Below are 21,603 nucleotides of genomic sequence, written 5' to 3'. Positions count from 1 at the left end.
GATAAGGTTTAGACAAGGGATGAGTTGCTTCAGCAACTTATGGTGCTGGAGGAGACTCTTGAGAGTCCCATGGACTACAAGAAGATCAAACCTCTCCATTCTGAAGGAAATCAGCCCTGAGTGCTCACTGGAAGGACAGATCCTGAAGCTGAGGCTCCAGTACTTTGGCCACCTCATGAGAAGAGAAGACTCCCTGGAAAAGACCCTGATGTTGGGAAAGATGGAGGGCACAAGGAGAAGGGGACAACAGAGGACAAGATGGCTGGATAGTGTTCTCGAAGCTACCAGCATGAGTTTGACCAAACTGCGGGAGGCAGTGGAAGACAGGAGTGCCTGGCATGCTCTGGTCCATGGGGTCTCGAAGAGTCGGAAACGACTAAACAACAACAACCATTTTCACATTTTGCTCCTTACATTTCTCATATCCTGTTTATTGGCCTGTTTTCTCTTTCTACTCTACAACTCTTCTTTAAGCAGGTTCATGTCTTTGCATACACACCATACATTTAAGGCCCATTTCCCCCAAAGAATGCTGGGTATCATAGTTTGCTGGTCACAGAGTGTGGTGGGATAATGAGCAGCTTGTGCGTTAAAGCTGGATCCCTCAGAGCTCACTCTGTGTAGTGAAACCCTGCCTTGAGAAGAGCCCTTGAGCATGGCTCCCTCAGTCGCTGGTAGTATCTGACAGTGGGCGTTTGCGGAAACGTTTCCAACATAAGAGCTGTTTCACAGACATGCGCCTCCTGGATTCCCTGCGTGACAGCTTCCGGCGGGGGGTGGGAGTCCTTATGGGCTGTTCTGATACCTCCTCGCTGTTCTCACTGGAAGTATCCCAGAGCCTCCCCTCCGACTCCCTTTCCTTTGGAGCTCCCGCACTCCCCCTACTGGTTCCCTCTTCTCCTGAAGAAGAGGCTCTCCTATTCTGCTGAAGCCTTCTCACCACCTGTCCTTCCGATGGCAGTTCCCTGACATCCACCTCCCCCCCAGGGCCCCCTTCACCCCCTCCCGCCTCTTCTCTTACTGGCGGCGAGGACGGAAATCCCTGGAAGGAACTCCCCTCATCCTCCGAGGATTCAAACACTTCTAACCACGGCCTACCGCCTCTTTCCCCCTCTTCCTCTCCTTCGTCGGAATCTGTTTCCACCTCCACTTCCGACTCTGGGAACCCTTCAAATTCCCCTTCCTCATCTGTAGTCCCGAAGTGCTCCCTCCTAAACCTTGCCACTGGTTGTGGTTTACTTGGGAAACGCCGATGAAACGTTTCTATTAAAATCTCGTCCTTGACTTCCTCTGCCGGTACCCATGCGTTTTCTGACTCTTCCTCCCCCTCCCATTCTACCAAGTATTCCACCTGATTCCCCTTCCACCTGGAATCAATGATCCCTGCCACATCCATGTTGCGTTCTCTCTCTTCTATGACGGGTGTCCGGGTGACCTCCCTCTCACGTTCCCCCCACTCGCACCCCTCTCTGTAGGGCGACAGTAATGACCTGTGAAATACTGGGTGCAATTTCATGTGACTGGGCAATCGGAGTTTGAATGCTACTGGGTTGACCTGCTGTATGACCTCAAAGGGTCCCAATCGTTTGGGTCTCAATTTCTTACACCCTCCCTTGAACGGCAGTCCTTGGGTGGATAGCCACACCCGGTTACCCACCCTTATGGTTTCGCCTTCCCTCCTATTTCTGTCAGCTTGCTTCTTATATTCTTCTTTGGCTTTCTCTAAGTTGAGTTGGAGCTGACGGTGGATCGCTTCCATCTCTTCAACAAAATTTTCCGCTGCAGGTACACTCCACCTTCCCCCGCCCTCTCCTGGAAACGCCCGAGGATGACACCCATAATTGGCTAGAAAGGGACTCACCCCTGTGGACGCGTTCTCCGCGTTGTTGTAGGCAAATTCTGCCAGAGGTAACCAGTCCACCCAATCAGTTTCTCTGTCCTTTACATAACACCTCAGATATTGTTGCAAAACCCCGTTTGCCCTTTCTGCTTGCCCATTTGTTTCTGGGTGCCTGGCGGTGGAAAAACTTACCTCCACATGCAACATGCTCATTAGTTTCCTCCAGAACCTAGAAGTAAATTGTTTTCCTCTGTCGCTCAAAACCCTCAAGGGGGCGCCATGCAACCTAAAAATGTGCTCCACAAACAACCTTGCGGTTTCTTCCGCTGTCACTGCATGTGAACAAGCTATAAAGTGGCACATCTTAGTTAGTAGATCTACCACCACCATGACCGCGGTTTTCCCTTTGGATCTCGGTAGATCGGTCATGAAGTCTATGGATACCATCTCCCATGGCCTTTCTGGGGTGGGTAAGGGTTCCAATAACCCCGCTGGCGCCAACCTCTCTCCCTTTGCTCTTTGGCACCTGTCGCATCCCCTGACATACTCCCGCACGTCCTCCCGCACCTTGGGCCACCAAAACTCCCTGGTAACCAACCACATGGTTTTGTGCTGCCCGAAGTGCCCGGCCGTGGGGCTGTCATGCAACTGCTTAAGCACTCGCCCTCTTAGTTCCCCACCTGGTATGTAGAGCGCCCCTTTGTAATATAGTTTTCCGTTCTTTTCCTCAAACCCCCCTGCGTTTTCACCTGTCTCCCTGAGTTCCCTAAGTTTCTCTTGGGCATATTCATCGTTTTCAATACCCTCTACCAGTTCTCTTTGCCCCACCAATGCCGCCCCACAAACCCAGTGGTCCTCTGAGATGATATGTCTTTCTTCCGCCCCTCCTTCCCCCTCCAAGTACTCAGGTTTTCTGGAGAGAGCGTCCGCCCTGACATTCTCAGCCCCTGGCACGTAGCAAATCTCAAAATTGAACTTGGAGAACTCTTGCGCCCATCTTACTTGTCTCTGGTTCAACACTCGGGCTGTTCTCCAGTATTCTAGATTTTTGTGGTCTGTCCGTACTTGAACCTTGTGTTGCGCTCCAATCAACAGGTGTCTCCATCTCTTGAACGCTTCGTGGACAGCGAGTAGTTCTCTGTCGTACACTGTATAATTCCTCTCAGACTTGTTCAATTTCCTCGAGAAGAAGGCACACGGCTTCCATTCCGACGTATTCGCTCCTGGCTGCAGAAGCACGGCCCCCACCGCTCTGTCAGACGCGTCGGTTTCCACCCTCATCGGCTGCCGCAGATCCACGTGTAAGAGTTGTTCTTCCGAAGCAAACGCCCTCTTTAAACTTTCGAAAGCTCGCTGCGCTTCTTCCGTCCAGACAAATTTCTTCTTACTGCTGAGACAATCCGTGATGGGGGCTGTTAAATGGGCGAAGTTCTTGATGAACTTCCGATAGAAGTTTCCGAACCCCAAAAACCTCTGCACATCTTTCTTAGTTTTCGGTGACCTCCATTCCAGCACTGCTTGCACCTTGCTAGGATCCATGGCCAGCCCCTTGTCCGACAACCGGTACCCAAGGAATTCCACCTCCCTGGCGTGAAACTGACACTTCTCCAGTTTCACCCACAGCTGGTTTTCTTGCAGTTTGCTCAGTACTTCTCTTACATCTCGCACATGCTGCTCTTCATCCTCTGAGTACACCAGCACATCGTCCAAGAACGCAGCGCAGTTCTTGTACAGCAATGGTCCTAGTACGTGATTAATAAATGATTGAAATACTGCGGAACCCGCCTGGAGGCCGAAAGGCATAACGCAGTACTCAAATGCCCCCAAGGGGGTGAACATAGTGGTTTTCCACTCATCTCCCTTTCTCATACGTATCAGGTTATACGCCCCCCTCAGGTCCAGCTTGGTAAAAATCTTCCCTTTTCTCACCCGGGTCAGAATGTCATCGATTCTGGGCATAGGGAAGGTCACGGGTTCGGACACTGCGTTTAGGGCCCTGAAATCCACAATTAATCTCGGTTTGTCCGAGTTTTTTTTGTCTACAAAGAACACTGGGCTACCCCCCACCGCTCGTGACTCCCTGATGAACCCACGCTTGAGGTTTTTGTCAATAAACTCCCTTAGCTCCTGCATCTCTCTGTCAGACATTGCATACACCTTGCCCACTGGCAATTGCGCTCCTGGAAGTAAGTTGATTTGGCAGTCAAAGGCTCTGTGCGGGGGTAGTTTATCTGCTTCCCTTTCGCTGAAGACGTCGGCAAAATCTGCATATTGTCGTGGTACCCTACCTTGTTCCATTGCTTCTATCTTTGCTAACGTGGCCTGAGTGCCTGCTTGGCCCCCTTTTTCTGTGCAGTGTCCCATACAATGTGCTGACCCAAAGGAAACCACTCTCTGATGCCATCCCACAAGCGGATCATGCAGCGCTAGCCAGCTCATCCCCAAAATGATGGGCGCTCCTCCCAACGTGGCTATATTAAACGCTATCCGTTCCGTGTGTCTTGCCACCCTCATTGTCATGGGGACCGTCTGCTGGTCTACTTCTCCCCCCAACAGCGCCCTCCCATCAATCGTGGTCACCTGCAGGGGATTTTTCAAAGGAACGGTTTGTATCTGATGGGCGGCTGCAAACTCCTTACTCATAAAGTTGCAGGAGCTGCCTGAGTCTAATAGCGCCTTCACTTTTAGTGGGTGTCCGTTTGCCAGCTCCAGCAATACCTCTATTACAAGAGCTGGTCTTGGGGGTTCTGGCGTGGGCACATTTACTGTTCCTTGGCCTGGCTGCTGTGCCCCGTCGGTGGCAGCCAGGCGTTGGCTTTTACTTGCTCCTTAGCTCCTTCTCCCTCCTCCCCAACAGCTCCCGCCATTCCTTGCCATTCCTTTCTTTGCGGACAAACTCTGGCAAAATGACCTGGCTGTTGGCAGAGAAAACATTTCTTGGCGCCTTTCCCCTCCTTCTTCCGCCCTTCACTGGGGTTTGAAATTGCGCGCGCGCGCGCTGTTCCGATTTCCATCGGCTCTGCTGGCAGAGAAGGCTGCTCTGGCATCTCTGGAATGCGGAAATCCCTCCAACGCTCCCCTTTCCCTTCCCGCTTCTCCAAGGCTCTGGCCTCCTGGCGTGACCCTATGGCCAGCGCTGATTTAGTCAGAAGGTCCATAGACTCCGCCCTGGGCCCCCGGGAAAGTTCGTCTTTCACTGCCGAAGATAGTCCTTCTTCGAACAGCATTTGTATCGGTTCCGCTGACAAATCCCATCCTAATTTATGGATCAACATGGTGAACTCAGTCCAGTACTCACGGACAGATCGGTTCCCTTGTTTACACGCCATTAACTGCCTCCGCGCCACTCCCTGCTCAATCTCGCTGGAAAACATCAGATCCATGGCGCGAAAAAACTTCCTTGTGTCCCTTAGGGCTTCATTATTGGCTGCCATTAGTGGCCTCACCCAATCCCGGGCTGTGCCTTCGAGATGCCCAATCACAAAACCAACCCTCGAATCCTCATCAGGAAAATCATCAAACTGCAGATTGAGGGCATATTGCATCTCTGTCCTGAAGGCTTGATAATTCCTGGGATCACCCCCAAACTTCTGCACCAGTCCTGGCACTTTCCTCGAGAGCTGGGCGGCTTTCCCCTTTTCTGCATCATGAGCCCTCCTCTCCTCCAGCCTCGCCGTTTGCAGAGCTAACTGTACCTCCAACATCCTGTACCTTTCTTCCAGGCTAGGACCGGCTGCAGCTGCTCCCCCATCTCCGCCTCCGGCTGGGTTGCTCATGATGCCTTTCTTTGCACAAGCTGCTTTCAGGGACTGTCAGATTGCTGTGGTGGGATAATGAGCAGCTTGTGCGTTAAAGCTGGATCCCTCAGAGCTCACTCTGTGTAGTGAAACCCTGCCTTGAGAAGAGCCCTTGAGCATGGCTCCCTCAGTCGCTGGTAGTATCTGACAGTGGGCGTTTGCGGAAACGTTTCCAACATAAGAGCTGTTTCACAGACATGCGCCTCCTGGATTCCCTGCGTGACAGCTTCCGGCGGGGGGTGGGAGTCCTTATGGGCTGTTCTGATACCTCCTCGCTGTTCTCACTGGAAGTATCCCAGAGCCTCCCCTCCGACTCCCTTTCCTTTGGAGCTCCCGCACTCCCCCTACTGGTTCCCTCTTCTCCTGAAGAAGAGGCTCTCCTATTCTGCTGAAGCCTTCTCACCACCTGTCCTTCCGATGGCAGTTCCCTGACACAGAGCTGCAGTTCCCAGCACCCTTAAACTACATTCCCCAGGATTCTCAGCCTTAAATGTGTTTTAAATGTATTGTGTGTATGCAGCCTAAGTTTCTCAGCCAAGTAATATTTCATTTGTCAGCCCTCTCTCCCCCTTCCACCATTCAGTTTGGATTTATTTCTATTTTCTTTCACCTAATTTTTCCTATCCTTTGCTTCACCTTAAGTAATCTAATTCTGTGCATTGGTTTTCTTTTTCTTTTTTGGAGGCAAGGTAGTCTTCAAAATGCTTGTAGACGCTTATCATTCCTCCTCTGCCTCAACTCCATTAGCTGTCATTTGGCTAAGCTGGGCATATTTTGCTGGGTTAATGCTCCCTAGTAAATCAAACCTTTCAGCTTTTAAATCATTTATGCTGCTCTTATCTGAATTCCTTCTAACTTGTTGACATCTTTGTGGTATTGAAGAGCCTGAAAGCGCACAGTGAAATCTAGGTGTGGCTTCATTTATGCTCAGGGTGCCCAGCCACATTTTTTCCCCCTTCAGGAGGAATGCTCAGTATTTTCACTGCAGCTATTTCATCCTGCCATAACAGTGGGTGCCATGGGAATGGGGCTCTCGGAATCCACAAAACAAAAACTGGTGTATGTCACAAAGGATATAGCATGCATACAAGGGATATATAAGCATACACTAATCTACAGTAGTACCTTGGGTTACAGGCGCTTCAGGTTACAGACGCTTCAGGTTACAGACGCTTCAGGTTACAGACTCCGCTAACCTAGAAATAGTACCTCAGGTTAAGAACTTTGCTTCAGGATGAGAACAGAAATTGTGCTCTGGCGGCGCAGCAGCAGCAGGAGGCCCCATTAGCTAAAGTGGTGCTTCAGGTTAAGAATAGTTTCAGGTTAAGAACGGACCTCCGGAACGAATTAAGTTCTTAACCTGAAGTACCACTGTACTTGCCTTGCAGGATGTGTTCAGGAGAAGAAAAGGCTACGGAGTAAAGCGTACGGAAATCTGGGGTGGAGTCCCTAAGAAGGTTGGGTGGGGCCTTGAATGCCTCCTTCCAGCAAATCCAGCAGCCAAGCTGGTGCACAACCTTTGCTCTGCTTTCCCTTGGGTCACATCAGTGAGGCCAGGAGGGGGATCTTCTCATCTGGGCAGCCCAGAACCTCCATCCACACTGCTCAGGGAGGTCACTTTGGTGCTGCAAACAAAGTGGTTTGACTTCGTTCCCTGAGGCACACGCCATTGTATCTCAGGACAAATGGATGCTAAGCTCTAACCGTACAGTTTTGCTTCCCTTTGGGAGGAGGTCACTGGGGATTAGTTGCCTATTGCCGTGTTTGCATTTATTTACAAACATACAGGTTCAGCGTAGGTGGGAACACAGTTTAAGCACCCTCAAAAGGAAGCCAAGGACCAGTCTTCTCTTATCTCTTCTTGAGGGAGTCAGGCAGCACCCTAAGATCCTTCCAGAACTCAAACCTGGCTCTTTGTCTCTCATGATCTCATTCAAATTGCAGTCTGTCCTTTATCTCCGTACATATACACCTATAAACACCTTGCTACCTCCCCCTGGGGGAATCCAGATGAGTAATCTCAGCCACCACCTAGATTTATTGCCCATTTTAGCTCTCATGCAGATGCATTGTTTGAATTTTACAAGCTGTAAACACTCTTTGGCCAAATCTAAGAGGATGCCCAGGTTTTGCTTCAGAGTAACCCACACCGATAGCCCTACCTGCAAAAATCTAATAGAGTACATATGATTAAAATATCACCCCTCTCACACTTCTGCTTTTATTTAAATTGGGTGTTGCAGACATTGGACCTGGGAGCTCTGGTCTTCTCTAGCCAACTGCTCTGGAGCAGGATCATCCCAGAAATTATACCTCAGTTTCCCCCATACAGTGGGCAGAACTATGTTGTTGTTGTTTAGTTGTTTAGTCGTGTCCGACTCTTAGTGACCCCATGGACCAGAGCACACCAGGCACTCCTGTCTTCCACTGCCTCCCGCAGTTTGGTCAAACTCATGTCGGTAGCTTTGAGAACACTGTCCAATCATCTCGTCCTCTGCCGTCCCCTTCTCCTTTGGCCCTCAGTCTTTCCCAACATCAGGGTCTTTTCCAGGGAGTCGTCTCTTCTCATGCGGTGGTCAAAGTATTGGAGCCTTCAGGATCTGTCCTTTCAGTGAGCACTCAGGGCTATTTCCTTAAGAATGGATAGCTTTGATCTTCTTGTAGTCCATGGGACTCTCAAGAGTCTCCTCTAGCACCACAATTCGAAAGCATCAATTCTTCGGCAATCAGCCTTCTTTATGGTCCAACTCTCACTTCCAAACATCGCTCCTGGGAAAACTATATAGCAGAACTATACAGGCTGAAATATATTCCTAGCAGTAGACAGAAAACACCTAAGCAATAAAGCTGGAGACTCTGGGTCATTCTTCCTACAGAGTCAATCTGGCACTCTCACCAGTGCACTTGCATAGCCCCAGCATTGTCCCTCCCAGTATGTAGCAGAAACAACAATTGCCATTGGACAATTGTGCAGCTCTGACCCACCAGATAAGCCAGTTGTGGATCTGGTTCCACAGTTTCCTGACTCCCATGAGCATCAACAAAGGGACTCACGGTGCTTGTCCTAAACTATAGAACTGAAATGAAGAATGCTTAGAGTAACCAGGAGTGGAATTTTTTATGTGTGAAAGGGCTGTGAACTCTTTTCTGATCACTCAAAAAATATTCCTGTGCCTGGAGTTTTTTTATTCTAAGTCTCTGTCATTTCCACTAGTCCATGGATGGTGCATCAGTCAGATGAGTGGGTTATTATCATCATCATCATCATCATCATCATCATGGAATAGGACATCCATATTTTCATCTGAGAAATGTTGGAGGGTGTGAATGTGTAGGTGAGCTGCTGTTTCCATGTGTGCAGCTCACCTACCCTGCATGACAAATGTTTTACTTTTTAATACAGCTATTTTGTGAAAACGCAGCTCTGCACAAAAGCACTGTTTTAACAACAGAAGTACCATGAAGATGCCTTCAGCAACACCCAGTGGAAAAAGGCAGGCTGCATCCTTTCCTTTTGGCTGATGAAGAATAAAACAGCCACTCAGCAAAACATAACTGCCCATGTAGAAATACTCACCCACACAATGCACTTCAGTACATCCACAGTTGAGTAACTCACATATTTTATGGGGTTTTCTTCCCTTATTGGATTGGGAAAATATGAATTTAGCATGGGGGTACCACTTGGGCGCGGGTGGCGCTGTGGGTTAAACCACAGAGCCTAGGGCTTGCCAATCAGAAGGTTGGCAGTTCGAATCCCCACGACAGGGTGAGCTCCCATTGTTCAGTACCAGCTCCTGCCAACCTAGCAGTTTGAAAGCTCGTCAAAGTGCAAGTAGATAAATAGGTACCACTCTGGCAGGAAGGTAAACGGCATTTCCGTGTGCTGCTCTGTTTCGCCAGAAGCGGCTTAGTCATGCTGGCCGCATAACACGGAAGCTGTATGCTGGCTCCCTCGACCAGTAAAGTAAGATGAGCGCCTCAACCCCAGAGTTGTCCGCTACGGGACCTAACGGTCAGGGGTCCCTTTACCCTTTACCTTTACCACTTGGATAAGAAGGACATCATGAGGACACAGTGCAAAAAAACAAACAAAACAAAACTAGAGACACAAACAGCTTCAAAACCACATCAAACTCCAGTGCAGATGTACCCACAAAATCCTAAAACAGAAACCACTTCTATACTGAAAAATACATGAGGACATAGATCATGTATGATGACCACGCATGCCATTTTAATCTCTTTCTTTTCCTTCATGAAAGAACTTTCATTGTAGGAAATTGAAAACCTTTAAATCAGTCTGCATTTTTCTTCATGCAAACACTGCATGGATATGTTCAGTTGGTGCTGGGTATAGCATTGCTCATAATCACTTTATTGTGGGTAGAAGTACATTTTCTAGCTGATGTGATAATCACTGTATTCGTTTTAGGATAATTGCCTCTGACTCTTAAATGGTTCAGTGTGGATCTTTGCTATGCTAACCTTACTTGAAAGTGGGAAAACACATTGTTTACCATGAGAAAAATTAGCTTTAGGAATTTGTTTTCCATAAGCATTTAGCATAAGTTTTGGCTGAAAAACTAGAGCATGTTTGTATAACCCAACTCAGACGCAGAATGTGTGCAATCCCTCTAGACAGCTTAGTTTGTGCTTTCTCAGTTCTATGCATATACTGTACAGTATTTTGCAAACCTGCTCAATGAAGCTATTTGCAACAAAGTGATTTCAGCACTCTTACAGTTCTTCTTGTAACAGTTTTGCTCTTTGAATGAAATTGATGCACAGTTTTGTAAGCTCATGCTGCTTGGAGAATGCAAAAATAGTTTTTATTTATTTGTTTAGTGTTAAGTTGTGGGCGAACATAACAGACGACACATCGATTTCTCCAGAGCAGCTCTTTATTTGTAAGCTGGACAGAACTGAACAGCAAACAGCTCAGCCGGCCGGCCGGCTTTTATAGGCAGCCGGCTGTCAACATTGTAGCAACAACAACCCAGGGTTTCCTGCCTAAAATAACTGACGTGGACCTGAGTGAAAACTATCTACAGTATCCCCCTGCTGGCCCAGGGTGAGAACTTCAGTACATAACATTTACGATCATGTCTATATTGCCTAATGTACACAATGTCTCTCAGTCACATTAAACATTTAAAAACTTCCCTCTACAGTGGTACCTCGGGTTAAGTACTTAATTTGTTCCGGAGGTCCATTCTTAACCTGAAATTGTTCTTAACCTGAAGCACCACTTTAGCTAATGGGGCCTCCTGCCGCCACCGCACCACCAGAGCACGATTTCTGTTCTCATCCTGAAGCAAAGTTCTTAACCCGAGTTACTATTTCTGGGTTAGCGGAGTCTGTAACCCGAAGCGTATGTAACCCGAGGTACCACAGTACATGGCTGCCTTCAGATGTCTTCTAAAGGTTGCATAGTTACTTTTCTCCTTGCCTTTTTTGGGGGGGAGGGGTCACATAACTCAATACCCTCCAACATTTTTCCAGTGAAAACAGGGACACCCTAAGGTAAAGTGGGACATTACCGGATCAAATCAGAAAGTGGGACAGCTTGTGTAAATCTGGAACTGTCCCTGGAAAATAGGGACACTTGGAGGGTCTGGTTTTGGTATTATAGCTTACAGCCAGCACTGGGCCAATCCTTTGCTGGGTTTGAAGGAGAGAGGAGAAAAGTATTTCCTTTTCCCCTTGGAAAGAGGTGGCTTGGGATCTTTAGAAAAGTGGTGATGAGGTGGTGGAAGGGAAAGAGCATGACCCTACTTGAAACCTCTTTGGGACTGAGCTGTGCGGCTTGTGGGAAGTCCCATTGAAGTCCCAATGAAACAATACACCTTGGCTGAAACTCAGCCGCCCGGCTCTGTTTTAACGCTGCTTTTGTAGGTGAACGCACTCCAGTTCCACTGAAGCCGTCTCCGCCACACATGGCTTAAATGAATGAAGTTTTAATAACTTCCTTCCTGTTTCAAGGACCCGGTTTTAAGCTGTGGCACCAGTTTTCAATAAATGTCCCATTTCCTCTCATTAATACACACAACTTCAAAAGCGACTGCCAGCAATTTGGGCAAAGCTAAACGCTTCTAATTGTTTGAGGATGGCTTAAGACTAATTACATGAGAGCAGCAGGTGAGGCCACCGGTGAGCCAGGCATGAAGGAAATCGGCAGGACAACCTGACTGGCCTTTATAAAGAGTTCGAGGTTTGTCGGGAATGTTTGGTTTGTGTTTTTGTGATGGTGGCCTTGCGGCAGTTTCGCCTTCCTTTTCAGCTGCAGTGCAAAGAGATAGGACCATCTTGCCATGTAAATCATTCAGCCCGTCCATCGAAATTAGGCAGCAATCCAGCAGAGCACTTAGACAACAGGCTTCTTTCAATGGGGTTTCTTAGGCAAAAAAATAATAATTGACACTAATCTTTCGCCTTGGCAATGTATCGAACTAGCACTGTAGAATATGCGGTTGATAGCATAGAGTATAGAAAGTGATGGAGGCTTTCTTCTGGCGCATTTGGAGCAGGGGATGGCAGTGCCATTTCAAAATAGCACGAACTGAAGTGCTCTTTGGCTCTGACATCAATCTACCATTTGGGGTTTAGCAGAGAAGAAAAGGTAATTATACGTATAAAAATCTGCCCAGGTGGAATGCGTGGAGTGAATTGGATTTGAGCATTTTACCAGGATGAGTGTGGCAGTCTGGAGACAGAACTGACTTTGAAAGAGAAAGAAAACAACCAACCACAACTTTCAGCAGCCTCGAGGCCCACCACAAAATGCTGCTAATGGGATAACCCCAGCATTGTTTTTCTGTAAAGTTAATTATAATGATTTGCATTCAGTAGTAAAGAAACCTACAATCTCTGGTGTTTGCACGTGAATGGGTGGGTATGGAAAATAAAGTCTCAGAGCATGCAGCATGCGGAGGACTCATGTGATACTCAAGGATTCAGATGCCCAAGGATGTGTGTGCATTCCTTACATGGCAAGCGCATTGCTTCAACAGGAACGGGAAGAATGGAGTGTCATAAATACTTTCCTTTACTGTGAGGGCTTTTAAAGTGGGGCTGCTCAGAGAAAGCAGGCTGTGTGTTCTGCCTTGCACTTTAAAACATACGTATTTTTGTTATATTGAGGAACTTTTCACTGGATAACTATAGGCAGGAAGAAAGGAAAAGCAGACCGCCATCAATGAGACCTGAAAATATGTTTGTATGCTTTGCTTCATTGTTAAGTGGGAAACCAAACAGTTAAAAAGAACTTTTTACTGCTGCTCCAAGGCATTTTCAGAGGGGCAGGGAGGGGCAACTGAACTTTTTTTCTGTGGCATGGGAAAACCCATCTCATCTCATGTTATTTCATAGCCAGAATAACTATATTATATAAGCTGTATTTAAGTTGCCTGGCAGAGCTACAAGCTATGCAGGTATTTTTCTGCAGCCTACCTGATTTCTGTTTGCAACTTGTTGGACAGGATTTTGGTGGATGAATAACCGCCCACCCCACACCTTTACAGCTGGCTGTGGGAATAGATGCTTAGTAACAGCAGTATATTCCCTTTCTGCTGCATGATTCTTTCTGCCTGCTAGAGTGGAGAACATCTATCTGTTGTAATTTGGAATGAGGAATAAATTTGATTCAATTTGTATTTAAAAGCAAATCTTCAAAATTCACACCTCTCAGAATTTTGCAGTTCAGTTCTCTAGCCAAGTAACGGTAGGACAATGCATATACTAGGGGAAAGTGTGCCTTAAAATGCATGTTTTAGAGAAAGCAATGTGTAAAAATGCATCCTATTAGGGGAAATTGCTTTGTAAAATGTGTATAGTAGGAAAACATGTGTGCAGTAATGTGTTTATTGGGAGAAATTCACACAAAAATGCCGTAGAATTTTAATGAGGACTTTTGCAACAAATTTTTGTAACAAAAATTGCAAACCAATGTGAAAATGGGTAGTGAACTTAAGATTGGAAAAATGAAAAACAGGGAAACCAAAATTGATAGAATACTATAGATACAACGTGGGTATTTCTGCACCCACTTTAAAAATAGTTTTAAAAACAGCATAGAACTACAGTATACTATTTTAACGATTGCTGCCATTTATTGTCAGAGCAAACTGTACCTGGGACCTGATCAATAAAGTAAACATGTGTAAAATTTGCCTGTTGACATGAAGGTCCTTTATGACCCTGACTTGTGATATGTTAAAAGGTAAAGGTACCCCTGCCCGTACGGGCCAGTCTTGACAGACTCTGGGGTTGTGCGCCCATCTCACTTAAGAGGCCAGGGGCCAGCGCTGTCCGGAGACACTTCCGGGTCACGTGGCCAGCGTGACATCGCTGCTCTGGCCAGAGCCAGAGCCAGAGCCAGAGCCGCACACGGAAATGCCGTTTACCTTCCCGCTGGTAAGCGGTCCCTATTTATCTACTTGCACCCGGAGGTGCTTTCGAACTGCTAGGTTAGCAGGCGCTGGGACCGAGCAGCGGGAGCGCACCCCGCCTCAGGGATTCGAACCGCCGACCTTTCGATCAGCAAGCCCTAGGCGCTGAGGCTTTAACCCACAGCGCCACCTGCGTCCCTGTGATATGTTACAAAACTGCATACTCCTCTCTGTCCTCTATCTAGGTGTTGTAAGAATTATAAGGTCCCAAATATAAAATAAACGTTCATGAATTTACAAGGCAAACGCATATGGAAGAATATAAACCATGTGTCTAAAATAGTACAGGAGAACAATCCTGAAGTCATTTTGACTTTCCCAGTGGCCTCAAATAATATCTCTGCAAGGAGGAAGGAAATGGAGAAGCCTCGCCATTGTCTTTTGCTTACCTGTCTTAAGGGTGTACTTGTGTGGGTGAATAGGGTGAGCCTGTGACCTGGATTCAGGAATTAAAGTATTTACCATCACAAAAGAAGGGCCAGGCTGCCCAGGCCAAGCAATCAGTGACCATTAACAGATATCCTGGCAAACAAGATTTCTGCTGTAGACTGCCTCCTTCTGTGATATATGTATGATATTTGGGCTGGTGGTCTCTGGCTATAGGGTGAGCAACTTCAAAAGTCTATATAAGGGCTTGCGCACCATTGTTCTGGGTCCCCTCCTGCCTCCAGCGTGTGGTTATGAGCACCCTGTTGCAACAGTTTAATAAAGATCAGGCTTACTAGCTGCTTTGCTTCTCAATATTCTCTGGTTGGCCTCTGTTATTTTCTCCTACCGATAGAGAACCTACATAAGGACTCTATACGGGCTCTTGGATACCCCAAAAGGGATAAAGGAGCAGGGTTTTTTTTTATAACATAGGAAACCAAAAAGTGTTATCAGAATTTAAGGCCACAATCCAGCCATGCAAAACAGAAAACCTTCTCAAGAAGGACATGTGAGGGGTGTGACCTGGGTAAAATTCAGAGGGCCCAACGGATAAGCCTTGAGGGCCACATTTTGCCCCCACACCTGAGTTTCCTTGCTCCTGTTTTTGTGGTTCGCTATCCTGAGTGATTACTGGTTTTCCCAGTAGTGATATATGGTAGTGAGAGCTGGACCATAAAGAAGGCTGATCGCCGAAGAATTGATGCTTTTGAATTATGGTGTTGGAGGAGACTCTTGAGAGTCCCATGGACTGCAAGAAGATCAAACCTCTCCATTCTTAAGGAAATCAGCCCTGAGTGCTGACTGGAAGGACAGATCCTGAAGCTGAGGCTCCAATACTTTGGCCACCTCATGAGAAGAGAAGACTCCCTGGAAAAGACCCTGATGTTGGGAAAGATGGAGGGCACAAGGAGAAGGGGACAACAGAGGATGAGATGGTTGGACAGTGTTCTCGAAGCTACCAGCATGAGTTTGACCAAACTGCGGGAGGCAGTGGAAGACAGGAGTGCCTGGCTTGCTTTGGTCCATGGGGTCACGAGGAGTCGGACACGACTAAACAACTAAACAACAACAATCCTGAGTGACAGAAGAGCAACTGAAGCCATCTTTTTGTGGTACTCATCTGTTTACTTTATTCATTCAGAACCCTTTAAAATTCCATGTGTAGTTTAGGCATTGGTAGCCAGTGAATGATATTTAATGAAATGAAAGTTTTTAAATGCTGCTTTAGTGAGATATACGTTTTCGCCGGAAGGACAAACAACAGCTTTTGGAGAACGACTTCATTCGGGAAAATGAAATGGGAGTGGGAGAAAAGGGAGAAGGGATGTTGGCCAGAACTGAAAATCCTTCCACCTGCACCAATATTAATACAATCTCCTTTGCAGATCCCTGTAGCATATCAGGTTTGGCTCTAATATAATCAAGCCTTGATGTGCAGCAATGGATGGCATATCCATTTTACCGCTATATCAAAGTGAGTGATTGGATTATATTGCCTTTGGACAGATGCACTATTTTTTTGAATTATTTCCACAGGGTAAGCAAGCAAAGGCACTTTCATTAGGCTCCAAAGACTTGACTCTATCTTTTGTCTCGATGGAGTCATCAGGGATTGCAGGCGACATCTGTAACTAGGATATTGCTCTTGTGGTTCACCGTCTGGGCGGCAAAAAGGCCGCTCTGCATCTGTGAGTTTGCTTGCTTGCTAGCAAGCTTATTAAAAATGCAGTTTTGCTCAGAATGCTTTTTTAAAAATCCTTCCAGGCTAAGGGGAAAATAAGATTTTGTTTTCTGAATGGTGAGATAATCCTGACAAATCACATTAAAGTTTCTCCCCACCAAAAGAAAAAGAAAATAAATTAGTTGGATTTTTAAACAAAGGAGGGAAATTTGGAGCATATGTACGCTCACAGAACTTATATTCTGCCTCCCAGTCTGTCTCGCTTCCCACTCCCTTAAACTACATGCTTATCACAGAATAAGGCCCATTCTTTGTGTCAACTGCAAGTAAAGATGGCCCTTTCTGTTTCAGTCCCTTGGTTGATAGGTGAAATTTGGCTTGCTCGGAGATGGAGTTTGACCCTGGGATATGTGAAGTAATAATAATGAGGGGAAAGCCTTTGAGCATGTGCAGAGCGCCCACCCTCTCCACTAATCTTCCCCACGAACCCTAGATCTAGGGCTTCCACAGATGGGCACATTCACACCATCATTTCAGCCTACAACACCCACATCTATAAATCAGTCCTTAGTGACCATAGCAAAGGTGCCCTATACTTCAGCAGACTTTTGGTGCATCTAGTATACCCATGTGGTGTAGTGGTTAGAGTACTGGACTGTGACCTGGGAGAGCAGGGTTCCAATCCCCACTGGGTGACCTTAGCCAGTCCCTGCCTCTCAGCCTGGCCTACCTCACATGGTTGCTGTGAGGATAAAATGGGAAGTAGAAGAAAGAGAAGTATGTATGCCACCTTGAGCTACCTCGGAGGAAAGTGAGGATATAAATGTAATCAATAGAAATAAATATATCCCAATAGAATCGTAGAATTCTAGAGCTGGAAGGAACCTTGGTGATCTTTTTGTCCAACCTCAGAAAGGAGGGGATGGATATAACCAGGATGTTGTTGTTTTTTTAGCAGGGGGTTCCCTTATCTTTTTAAAATTAAATAATTTTATTGGGGGGGGGCTGGTTGGGGCTGGAATAAATATACACCCAATGCCTGAACCAAAAATCCACGTATATCTGTAATCATTGTCTGCTTGAGTTAATTCATGACATCTTACATTTAACCACTGCCCTGGGGCAGGGGGTGGCAGTGTGACTGAGCCTGCAATAAACTAACTAACTAACTAACTACACTGGTACCTCGGGTTAAGTACTTAATTCGTTCCGGAGGTCCGTTCTTAACCTGAAAGTGTTCTTAACCTGAAGTACCACTTTAGCTAATTGGGCCTCCCACTGCTGCTGTGCTGCCGCCACACAATTTCTGTTCTCATCCTGAAGCAAAGTTCTTAAACCGAGGTACTATTTCTGGGTTAAAGGAGTCTGTAACCTGAAGCGTATGTAACCCAAGGTACCTCTGTAACTAACTAACGTTGTGGTGAGTTCCTCCACCCTTTTTTGTTTTTTTTTTAAAAAAGGAGCACTGGATATAACTTTAATAAATAGAAATACAGTGGTACCTCAGGTTACAGACGCTTCACGTTACATACGCTTCAGGTTAGAGACTCCGCTAACCCAGAAATAGTGCTTCAGGATGAGAACAGTTAAGAACTTTGCTTCAGGATGAGAACAGAAATCACGCAGTAGTGGTACGGTGGCAGCGGGAGGCCCCATTAGTTAAAGTGGTACTTCAAGTTAAGAACAGTTTCAGGTTAAGAACGGACCTCCAGAACGAATTAAGTTCTTAACCAGAGGTACCACTGTAACAGAAATGAAGCAGTGTGGTCACCCCAAAACTTTTGCGGGCGCAAACAGTAGTTGAAGGCGGTATTGCATATGGCCGCATTGCGAGCAAAGATCACGAAGGTGCCATGGAAAAGACATCTGGGCAGGGGCCCTCAGAGATGCCAGGCACTCTGATGCTTCAGAAAAGAGGACCCGAGCCTGGAAGACTGTGAGAGGCGTTTCAAATCATGTGGAAAGAAAGGAGAGAGGGAGGTGGGGGGAGACCATGAGAAGCAAAACAAACAGGCTGTAATCAGGAGAAGGCTGGCGCTTCCTATCTCTTTCTCTTTTAGTGCCCACCTCCCCTTGGAAATGAAAGATCACCTGAACTGTCGGCTTTCGCAGAAAGGCCTTTCAGAACGGGGCTTGTGTGAGAAAGCGAGGAGCCCAGCATGTTTTGTTTCCCTCAGCCAGGAAGCCTGAGACCTCTGGCTATTCCCCCTGCTAAAGCTCCAGATCTAAATGAGAGTATCATCTCATTAGCTCATTGGTAAGCTTTTCCAGATGTGGTGGGCAGGAGCGGCAGCAGCAGCCCTGACTCTGGCAGCTTGCCAGTAGGTTGCCTGCTGCAGTCTCTGCGCTTCCCTGTGTCTGCAGCGAGGGGAACTGCAATGCCTGAATCTTGAAGGGGGGGGGGGAGGAGAGAACGACTGGTGGTAAACCTTTCCTGAGCAATGGACCCACCTTACAGAAAGAATATCCGGGAAATAGCTAAGCAGAGACTGTCCCTCTCTCCTGAGGCCCGACTGGAAAGATGGTGATGTATCTTTTTCTGCTGTGGACGTGACATTTTCCTCTCCGCATTATGGATCGCCACCCAGTGAGAGCTCCTCTGAGGAGATCATTCAGTGATCATATCAGAAATTCTACGACCAGAGCCTTGGACGCTATTTGGAAGACCACAAGAGACCGACGTCTGGCAGGTGAGGGGGGGGTGACTGGAAACTATTTTAATCACCCAGGGGAAGTATCCCTAAGGATTGAAAGGAGATGCTATTGACTATAAGAGAGAACATCACTCTCACTCAAACAAAATTATATATTTCCACATCCCTTCCCCCCCCCCAGCCTTATTGATTATTTTTGCATCAGAACAAGATTGCAATAGTGATTTTCTTCTTTCTTCTGTTAAAAAGAACAAGCCGTTTTCAAAGCTTATACCTCTGCTTCTTTCACAGCAATGTGAGGTGAAGCATTTTTATCCTTCAGGGAAGTCCGGCTCCTGGGCCGCTCCCTTGGCATGCTTTGGGGATTGCCTTAGGGGCTGTTTCCTCATCCAAGGGGAGGTGTTAGTGTTTTGGCAAGGTGGTAAAAAATTGCTGGCATTTTCTCTGGCGGGGCTGTCCCTACTTTGTGGTCCAAGCACTTGCGGTCCAGGACAGTGCTGAGGACTAGGAATAGAAACAGAGTCAAATACCTTGACCACCTTATTTTGGTTTGCAGTACTTAAAATGGCGAGGCCGGTTTGTTGTGTGCCCTTAAGAAGAAGATCATAACCTTGTTTTTGTTTTTTTATTTCTTAACCTTTCTGAAATTAACTTGCAAGCTGTACTGCTGCTCATTTCAGTTTTTTAAAAGTTGCCACATTTGAAAAATCTGAAGAAGGTGGGTGTGGTCCCACACATGATGGGTGAAGATGCCGTTGATGATCCCAAGCAAAGTGGGTCAACTAGCGCATCTAGAAAATGAGGGTGGTGATATGAACACTTTGTTTGCGATTATACTGGGCTTCACTTATCCTGGAGAGGAGGCACTTTGCTGTCAGGCTGCGTCACAGAGGAAAAACAAAGCAACACACCTGATTCATGAGGGAATTCATGCTGAATGTTATAGGGTGCATTTAAGCTGCTCATCTTCAGCCAAACAAATTAATGCAAGTTAAATGGAGTAAATGATCTGATAGCAGTGCTTTATGCCTGGTGATGAGAGTGGATTCAGCTGCCCACCCCCAATAGTATTTTGCTAGGATTATACAATTTTAATGTAATTGAAATGTTTTTCTCCCCGAAACTCAAATCATGATATTCTGGTTCCTCACCCCTGTTCTAAACTTACTTTTAAATCACATGTTTGCTTAGAAGTGTTCAGTGGACCTTACTCAATGGGTGGTATAATTATTATATATCCCCCATCCTTCTGCAGGTTACAGAACCCAGAACAGGTTGCAGCCATTTAAAATTCCATATTAAAAACAGTTTAAAACAAATTAGTCTCAGGAATAGGGCGAGTCCTGAAAACACCTATCTCAGGTGTCAAAGGTGTTTCTTCAAGGCATATTAGAAACTATATAAAGAAGGTGCCCAACTCAGCTCTGTGGGGAGGGAATTCCATAATCTAGGAGCTGCCACAAAGAATGCCCTTTCCCAGGCCGCAACCGCCACAAACTTCTGAGGTCAGTGGTAGTACCAAGAGACACTGGCGAAGGAAGGGGGTGCAGTGGGTGCGGTCTGCCCCGGGTGTCATCCCTGAGGGGGGGTGACATTGCCATCCTGCCCCTCTAGGACACTTGCCACGGGTGCCGTGCTCCTGGGATGCTCCCCGAGGTGCTCCTCTGGGACGTGCAGCAGTGGCTCACCCTGCCCCCCTGCCCCCTAATAATAATAATTTATTATTTATAACCCCCCCCCATATGGCTGGGCTTCTCCAGCCACTCTGGGCGGCTTCCAACAAAATATTAAAATACCGTAATACATAAAACATTAAGAGCTTCCCTAGACAGGGCTGCCTTCAGATGTCTAGGCCATTTAGGGCTTCAGACGCAGAGCACCTTGAATTGGGCCTAGAAAAAAACTGGCAACCAGTGAAGCTATTTCAAAACACGGGTATATGAGTTCTAAACAGAATCCCAGCCACCAGCCTGGCTGCTGCTTGTTGAACCAGTTGGTGGTAGATGTAGATAGGATTGCAACCTGAACATGTTTTGAATGCCAGCCTCTACGATAGAGATCCACAGAGCTGGATTGCGAAAATAAGTTGCAATAAAAGCTTAAATCCATTGCAAACATAGTCCTTGGCAGGCACATAAAGAACCTTCCTACTAGGTGCCTGCTAAAAGCTACTTAAAGCTCATGTGTTGCCATATCTGCCCTATAGGCTTAAAACAAAAAAAATTCCTTCCAGTAGCACCTTAAAGACCAACTAAGTTAGTTCTTGGTATGAGCTTTCGTGTGCATGCACACTTCTTCAGATACACATCTGAAGAAGTGTGCATGCACACGAAAGCTCATACCAAGAACTAACTTAGTTGGTCTTTAAGGTGCTACTGGAAGGAATTTTTTTTGTTTTGACTATGGCAGACCAACACGGCTACCTATCTGTAACTGGAACTATAGGCTTAAAGTTATTTTGAAAACCATTTCTACCATCAGCTGTAGAAATCATAGAATCATAGATCTGCAGATGGCATCACTAGGGTCCTCTAGTCCAACCCCCTGCGATGCTTGACTCTTTCACCCAATGTGGGGCTCAGACCCACAACCCTTAGATTAAGAGTCTCATGTTCTATTGACTGAGCTAGACCAATGGATGTGGGTGGGGGAGCTCTAAAAAAGAGGCAAAGTATAAATCACAGGATTCTTTGTGGTGGGGAGGACTTGGCAATTACATTAACATAAATCTGATGTAGTTTGAAATGTAAAA

The 21,603-nt window shown here is 46.6% G+C and overlaps 1 protein-coding gene across 6 annotated transcripts in view; it reads left to right on the top strand.

The window, feature by feature from the left end:
- Positions 1 to 21,603, top strand: part of DLC1 (DLC1 Rho GTPase activating protein) — a 260,481-nt gene that overhangs the window by 118,243 nt on the left and 120,635 nt on the right. Inside the window, exon 1 of one of the 6 annotated variants that reach the window (XM_079989600.1) lies at positions 18,569 to 18,887. The exons of the other annotated variants lie outside the window; for them this stretch is intronic. Within the exon in view, the coding sequence (XP_079845726.1) occupies positions 18,770 to 18,887 (118 nt within the window). The 5' untranslated portion in view covers positions 18,569 to 18,769. Of the gene's footprint in view, positions 1 to 18,568; positions 18,888 to 21,603 lie in introns of those variants that run through there. 6 annotated transcript variants of the gene reach the window in all.

The sequence above is a fragment of the Podarcis cretensis genome, assembly GCF_951804945.1.
Source record: "Podarcis cretensis genome assembly, chromosome: 9".
Classification (NCBI taxonomy): domain Eukaryota; kingdom Metazoa; phylum Chordata; class Lepidosauria; order Squamata; family Lacertidae; genus Podarcis; species Podarcis cretensis.
Note: the sequence above shows the minus strand (reverse complement) of the source record. Positions and strands in the feature narration are given on the sequence as shown.